Raw genomic sequence first — 8,242 nt, 5'->3', positions numbered from 1 at the left:
ATCATATCATTTGTATATATAATTAGCATAGTCAGCACCATAATTACTTTTAATAAATGTATTGTTTAATCAACACTGTCCTGGTATTACTAGTATTATTAAGGGATAATGTATGCTTAAGTTGTAATGGTTTAATGTCCTATGTGTTTGTGTTGATAATGATGTACAAACTTATTTAACATCCTGATTAATTTATTTTGTTTATTTATCATAGCCACTACAGGAATAATATGCAGTAGACTACACAAAACAAATGCATGTATGCCAAGTGCGTGTGTATTTTGTTATTTCTCTATGCAGTCAGTTCACTCTGGATTCTCATTGTTTTCTAGCACTGGCACTCGAATGCTATGAGTATTATGCACCGGTACCTACTGAATACAATTACACATATCCGTGTCCATATCAGTGTGGTAGCGTCACTGCCAGCCTAAGCACAAGTAAGAATGAGTTTAATGCAAATTATACTGTCACTAACAGATCCTGAACAGATTTCCACTAAATAATGTTATTTTTATGATTTGTTCTATAGATGGTATACAGATAGACTATAGTATACATACTTGTATACCACCCACACTGTGTATCAGTGGCAGGGTGAACGCTGGGCTTTTGAAATTGACCGCTAATTCCAAATGCTGCGACACTGATAGGTGCAACAAGCAAATGGTCCCAGGTAAAAGATTAATCTACTTCTTTCACAAAATTCTCTGAACTGTTCCTTGTCTAGAGCATCTTTCAGAAGTGCTTTGGACAAGGGCATCTGCCAAATGCTATAAACATAAATACTATACTTCTCTGGACTTGACACAGCTCATGTCAGTGACCTTGACTTGTCCTAGTTTATCATGACTTAGACCTGAGGGAGTGGACCCTAATGAGCAAATGGGCAGAGTGTGTAGAGCATGACATCTAAAGAGGAAGTGCACAGTGAGAGAGAACACCAGAGGAACATTACTAAACTGGAAATTTAAATCACAGTCATGTATAACAATATAGTAGCGAGACCTTCTGAACCATATTTTGCAGACTGATGTTGATTAGCTTCCTCTCTTTCTCTATATGTTTACTTGCTTTTAGCTTTACCAAACCAGCCTCCTAATGGGAAGAAGTGTTGCAATACCAGAGACTGCTCAGATACTGTGAACTGTGAAGGAGATGAAGACCACTGCTTTAGCGCAACAGGTAAAAATCAAACAATCTGCTTACAGGATAAAGCCGGTTCTTTTATGCATGACAAAAGTACAAAGTATTCTGCTTATGATGGTTGAGGTTTCCAATTCCAGCTGTAGAAAAGCCTGCAGTGTGTAGTGTCCTTAGTTGGTCAGAAACAGGGGAATATTTTAAATCTGAGGTTCTTAAGGAAACGTTTTACTTACCACAATTTTTCTTTGACTAAACTCATAACACAGGGCATTGGAACAGCAAAGACACTGAACTATCCACTGGTTAGAATTTTAGAAAAACTGATAAAAGAATAATTAAATCAACTAAATGTGGGGAGGACTGTGGCAAAATGGAAATATCTATACATTACTGAAGTCTACATGTGCAACTGGATTTAATATTTCTCTCTGTTCTTCCTGTCTCTCACTCAGTGGTTATGTACAGCGTTAATTTAACCATGAGTGGATGTGCAACCAAGAGTATGTGTGAAGGCCTTTCAACATTCATGCATACAGTAAATGCAATGACGGATGTGAAGTGCTGTGAGGGGGATCTGTGTAACAGTACTGGCAGCTTACACTGAGTCTCTTCGTCTTTCTGGGGCATCTGCTCTCCTCCACCTTTCTCAGCTCAGCTTTGTGGTAACCTCCATTCAGGAAATGGTTTAAACAATTATTACCATGTTTGCTCTAAATTATAAAATCAGTGTGCATGCATTCATACTGCACCTACAGCAATTCCTAACTGATAACTTTGTAATTTCTCCGTTTTGTGTATCAAGAAAGCATGACGATGTCTAATGTAGTACAATAAAAGAATTAACCGTGGTGTAATCTTGTCCTTTAATTTCTACAGTTTCAGTTTAATAGCATAATGATGCCTCCTGTGCTATGTGACTTATTCAAGCTAATGTGACTGAGAGAACATTAGAAGAATCACAATATCTACTAAAAGTAAACTCCAATTATGAAACTGTGGGAATTTTCATTCCCAGAAATATCTGAAACCGATTTCAGAGCACAACAAAATGGAAGGAACACACTCAGGATCTACACAGGTTCATTTATTGCAATTAATGAAAAAATAGACATGGGTTCTTCAAAATCAAAACAGTTGTTCATGGGAGTTATAGGTGTGTGAAAAGATTAAGTATGAACTCTTTCCATTCTGGCAGTAATTAACAAATATCTGTGAATATACTATTGACAAACTCCGGGGGGGAAAGACGGAAGTTATATGCAGGTTGCTAAAGAACAAAAGAGTACAATGGTACAGTCATGGTCATACATATCATGCACGCATCATGCATTCATCAAACATGCTGTGCACTATTGCAAAAACAACCCCGAGTAAACAGTATATGTGAGACAGTGCAGAATGAGTGGGATAGCAGTGGAAGTGATATCATTAGATGTTATTTTATTGTCTAAGGTATTTAGCTTGACATTCCTACAAGGTGCAGAGTAATAGAGGTGGCATCTGAGAGGGTGGGAGTGTATGTCAGAGTACAGGCCTTGTTGGAGTACTACTGACTATGCAGCAGCCTGATGACCTGCAGGAGGTATTTGACCCTGAGCCTGCTGTTTTTGGCTTTGTATGCTTCTGAATCATATTCCTGGATGGCAGCAGTGATAGATTACTGTGGCTTGGGTGGATGGGCTCTCTTATGGTCCTCTTGGATTTCCTCAAACAGTGTTTGGTGTACAGTACAGTCTTGATAAGAAGAAGGAAAGAAAGAATCATTTATTATAGACCTGCCAGAAAGCATTTGCATTTGTATTTTTATAATATTTTATAATATTTTAACTGCCTATTAATCATTGAGTAGCATTTTAAATTGTGATTGTATTCTATTTTGACTGGCTTTTTTCAGCAGTCTAAAATACAGTTTAGAGAAAATGAGAAAAGTCTTTCTAAGTTGATACATGTGTGGTTTAATCAACACTGCCCTGTTGTTACTAGTATTAGTAAGGAATAAGGAATCATTTTGTGTTGATATTTAATTATTTATGGACTGATTTAACTTCCGGGTTAATTTATTTATTTATTTCATGTAGACCCTGTTTACTACCTGCATTAGATCTTCTGCTCCTTAAATTCAGCATTAATCGAGTTCCCAGAGTTGCTCCTATACTCATGAATTTGTTCTTTTTTCCTTTCCAATACACCTGACTGAAGGGCTTGATATTTCACAGGTCAGACACTCTCATCCAGAGCAACTTACAAATTTCAGTCATATTACAGAGGTAGGCAAGTGAAGTCTTAGGAGCCTTGTACAAGGACCCTAATTGGTATAGCATAGAGTACTTGTCCAAACAGGATTTGAACCCCATGCCCCCTCAGGGGCAGAGTGCTGTTACCCACAGCGCTGATCATTGATTGACATGTTAAAACAAGAATGTTCAGTGAAAGCACCTGCAGTCCACTAGTCTTGAGAAACAACTGGTCACTTGCCTAAACATGTGTCTGTTAAAACAAAGACATTACAGGTTCAAAAGGAAATAAAAGCATATTTGTGCTGTCCTTTAAATAATGATTCGGTGACCAGCAGTTATGCACAGATCATTGCAAATGCCCCATTAATCAAATGCATGCACTCCAATTGTACCTTCCACAAATATTTTGTTTGCAGATGGGCTGAAACATGCCTAACGTATATTCTATAGTATGGAATGTGATGGAAGCTTTGCATACATCTGATCTAACAGGAATGAAATACAAGTGTGCCCTAAAAATGACATTGAAAAGCACAAAAAAAGCATTTTGCTAATAATATAACCCTTTTAGAATATTCATTAAATGCATGTAAAGCATATTTATGAGTGCATGTTGTCAATGCATGATCATCATAAAAGACCCTTAGATTTTTCAAATAATTCTTTTTATTATTTTATGCCATGTTTTAAAAAAACGACACAGCAGATATCAAAATTACAAGAGAGGTAGGGGAGAAAAAGCATTTTATTCTTTTCTTATAAGGGGTAGTCACGCAGATTCTTTATTGGGTATCCCAGTAGCCTGGAGAATGAAAAGGTTCCCACACCTGAAATGTTCTCTGGAAATAATAATAGTAAATGAAGTCAATTTTTGTGTGACTACAGAGTAAAGCTACTACACTACTGCTGCATGTCCAGCATATGATGAGTGTATGTAAAATGCATATGTAATTTATATTTTCATGTAGACCGTGTTTCCTACCTGCATTAGATCTTCTCCTCCTTGAATTCAGCACTAATCGATTTCCCAGAGTTGCTCCTATACTCACCATACTCCACCTTACTCAGGAAACCTGTGTTGATGGTCAGCTTGACTGGGACCTTCACTTGCACCTCCTTCCTCACCACATTCACAGTGAGCTTGGTGTGGGGAGGGATTTTGGCTGGCAGGCTGACACGGACAGCCTTCTTCTCTGTTCTAGTGTTGCTGCTTCCTTTCTCCACTGTGAAAGTATTGCTCAAAGTGAGGCTGCTCTCTGCCTTCACTAAACCCACATTCACCTCAAATTTTGCTCCCACACTGATGCTTGACTCGTTGCGGAAGCTGAAGGTATCAGTGACAGCCTGCTCGTACTCTCGATCCAGCTCCGTGGAGAAGTTTTGCTCATGATCTGTATCATTCCGACCATCCAGGGTGTCAATGACAACAGATGACACATGTTCCTCCTTCTGGCCCCAGAGGACCTCAGCTGTTATAATGGACCTGCCCGGGTTTAGAGGGCGCACATGAGAGACTTTGTCATTGAACCAGCCATAGTTAGGCACATCACGAGATGCTCTGGCCACCATCATAGCGCCACCTCTATTTGAATGCTCATAAAGGACCCAGGCTCCTCTCTGCACCTTGTGAGAAGAAGCTGTATCATTGAAAGAGCCATAGGCCAGGTTTGTCTCACAGGTAAGAACAATGCTGCTACCTCTGTATGCCGAGTGTTCATACAGTGTGATCTGAGGATTTGTCAGGTCATCTGTAATCATCTCTAGTGATGAAATGCTGTCATTGGGATTCACTCTGTTGTATTCTCCTTCTTCGTAGACAGCCTGGGAGCCACTGAAATTGATATCTGTGTAAGCCACCCATGGATTTCCAATCACCTTCAAAGAGGAAATGGTGTCATTAAAAAAGTGCTCAACCAAGTTGGAGACATTGGAGGTAAACTCTTTGCTGAGACCCTCAAAATTAATATGCTCATAGACAATGATCTTGTTCATGGTGTCCGGCAGAGTTAGTATCCCTGAAGTCAGTACAGGAACAGATGAGACTGAGACAGTGGAAAAAGAGCAGGACTCCCTCTTCATATATAGGAGGGCTGCAGTGGGTGGGAGTGGGAGGATCTGCAGGTTGTTCCCAAGCACTGGAAACAGATACCTGCACTGTATCCCAAAACAAAACCGGCCAAGCCAATAGTTTCCAGCAGCCATTTAAATGGCACTGAAGATTTACAACACATCATTGCTGACCTGCATTCAGCAAGTGCTACTGCCTGAAACTGGAAAACAGACAGGAATGTGGAATTAGTAGCTTTGGGCCTTGCCAAAAGCTTACGCTGTCACCCTATTAACTGTGCTTTTGACTGGATCTCTAACTCCCTCCCTCCTTTTCTCTCTCCTTCCCTTAACCTTCCCTCTATGCAGATACCTATCTCTATCCTACACAAGGTTCATCAGGAATAGTAGCTGTATAGCTGCTCCCCTCATGGCTCTACTAAAGGGAGCACCCACAAAGCTGCAGCTGCTGAGGCACTCATCTGTGCATTAAAAAAGTCAATCATGATGGCTCCATTGCTCAAACAACCTGATCTTTCTAAAGCTTTTATACTTGAGGTAGACGCTTCGGAAACAGGGGTAGGAGCAGTGTTGTGTCAGCGTGTAGGACCCAAACAGAAGGTCCATCTCATAGCCGTTTACTCCCACACACCCGCTGAATGGTACTACTTGCGGTAAATCTAACAATCCAGGAGTGGAGACATTGGTTAGAAGGAGCCAAGCACCCTTTTAGTGTGATCACTGACCACAAGAACCTGGGATTCATGAAGTCAGTTAAACATCTGAACATCCTGGTGCACATAAGGAGGATCCTCCAGCACCTGACCCCTCAGCAGTCCATCCTCTCACGCCCTGCTCATAAGAGGATGCTCTTCTTCAGTGTCCTGCCTCTGCTGCACCCTGTCTTCAGGATGACACTATCTTAAAGACACTCTGGTCACTGGAGGCCTTGCCTCCACCACAGCTAGGATGACTCCATCTCCATTGCACCCCGCACTGCTATTCTCTGAAAGACTCATGAATTTGTGCTTTTTTCCTTTCCAACACACCTGACTGAAGGGCTTGATATTTCACAGGTCAGACACTCTCGTCCAGAGCAACTTACAAATTTCAGTCATATTACAGAGGTAGGCAAGTGAAGTCTTAGGAGCCTTGTACAAGGACCCTAATTGGTATAGCATAGAGTACTTGTCCAAACAGGATTTGAACCCCATGCCCCCTCAGGGGCAGAGTGCTGTTACCCACAGCGCTGATCATTGATTGACATGTTAAAACAAGAATGTTCAGTGAAAGCACCTGGAATCCACTAGTCTTGAGAAACGACTGGTCACATGCCTAAACATGTGTCTGTTAAAACAAAGACATTACAGGCTCAAAAGGAAATAAAAGCATATTTGTGCTGTCCTTTAAATAATGATTCGGTGACTAGCAGTTATGCACAGATCATTGCAAATGCCCCATTAATCAAATGCATGCACTCCAATTGTACCTTCCACAAATATTTTGTTTGCAGATGGGCGGAAACATGCCTAACGTATATTCTATATTATGGAATGTGATGGAACCTTTGTATACGTCTGATCTAACAGGAATGAAATACAAGTGTGCCCTAAAAATGACATTGAAAAGCACAAAAAAAGCATTTTGCTAATAATATAACCCTTTTAGAATATCCAATAAATGCATGTAAAGCATATTTATGAGTGCATGTTGTCAATGCATGATCATCATAGAAGACCCTTAGATTTTTTAAATAATTATTTTTATTATTTTATGCCATGTTTTAAAAAAACAACACAGCAAATATCAAAATTACAAGAGAGATAGGGGAGAAAAAGCATTTTATTCTTTTCTTATCAGGGCTAGTCACACAGATTCTTTATTGGGTATCCCAGTAGCCTGGAGAACGAAAAGGTTCCCACACCTGAAAAGTTCTCTGGAAATAATAATAGTAAATGAAGTCAATTTTTTTGTGACCACAGAGTAAAGCTTCTACACTAGTGCTGCATATCCAACATATGATGAGTGTATGTAAAATACATATGTCATTTATATTTTCATGTAGACCCTGTTTACTACCTGCATTAGATCTTCTGCTCCTTAAATTCAGCATTAATCGAGTTCCCAGAGTTGCTCCTATACTCATGAATTTGTTCTTTTTTCCTTTCCAATACACCTGACTGAAGGGCTTGATATTTCACAGGTCAGACACTCTCATCCAGAGCAACTTACAAATTTCAGTCATATTACAGAGGTAGGCAAGTGAAGTCTTAGGAGCCTTGTACAAGGACCCTAATTGGTATAGCATAGAGTACTTGTCCAAACAGGATTTGAACCCCATGCCCCCTCAGGGGCAGAGTGCTGTTACTCACAGCACTGATCGTTGATTGACGTTAAAACGAGAATGTTCAGTGAAAGCACCTGCAGTCCACTAGTCTTGAGAAACAACTGGTCAGTTGCCTAAACATGTGTCTGTTAAAACAAAGACATTACAGGCTCAAAAGGAAATAAAAGCATATTTGTGCTGTCCTTTAAATATTGATTCGGTGACCAGCAGTTATGCACAGATCATTGCAAATGCCCCATTAATCAAATGCATGCACTGCAAGTGGAACGGTCTACGTCCAATTGGAATTATATTTAAAAATAGTTTTTACTTATTCATTTTTCATATCATCTTTTGAAAAGACACTTCAGGTATCAAAATTACAAGAGAGATAGGGGAGAAAAAGCGTTTTATTTTTCATTGTGCCAGTCACACAGATTCTCTACTGGGCATCCCAGTATCTTGAAGAATGAAAAGGTCCCCACAC

The 8,242-nt window shown here is 39.8% G+C and overlaps 1 protein-coding gene and 1 long non-coding RNA gene across 2 annotated transcripts; one reads left to right on the top strand and one right to left on the bottom strand.

The window, feature by feature from the left end:
• Positions 1-540: 540 nt before the first annotated feature.
• Positions 541-1,977, top strand: LOC145653010 (uncharacterized). Its single transcript, XR_014119266.1, has 3 exons — positions 541-676; positions 1,081-1,185; positions 1,599-1,977. It is a non-coding gene; the product is annotated as an uncharacterized LOC145653010 (long non-coding RNA).
• A 2,114-nt stretch (positions 1,978-4,091) lies between these two features.
• LOC113569218 (epidermal differentiation-specific protein-like) lies at positions 4,092-5,375 on the bottom strand. The gene is made up of 2 exons (XM_081704739.1): positions 4,366-5,375; positions 4,092-4,222 (listed from the first exon to the last, which is right to left on the bottom strand). The coding sequence occupies exon 1, from the start codon at positions 5,373-5,375 to the stop codon at positions 4,371-4,373; it is 1,005 nt and encodes a 334-aa protein (XP_081560865.1). The 3' UTR covers positions 4,092-4,222; positions 4,366-4,370.
• Positions 5,376-8,242: the final 2,867 nt, after the last annotated feature.

This window comes from Electrophorus electricus, chromosome 21, assembly GCF_041902795.1.
Source record: "Electrophorus electricus isolate QZ-2024a chromosome 21, ASM4190279v1, whole genome shotgun sequence".
Classification (NCBI taxonomy): Eukaryota; Metazoa; Chordata; class Actinopteri; order Gymnotiformes; family Gymnotidae; genus Electrophorus; species Electrophorus electricus.
This window is presented reverse-complemented; position numbering and strand designations above follow the sequence as displayed.

Coding starts and splice junctions, on each gene's coding strand:
- LOC113569218 (XM_081704739.1), bottom strand. CDS start 5,375: ATGAACAAGATCATTGTCTATGAGCATATTAATTTTGAGGGTCTCAGC.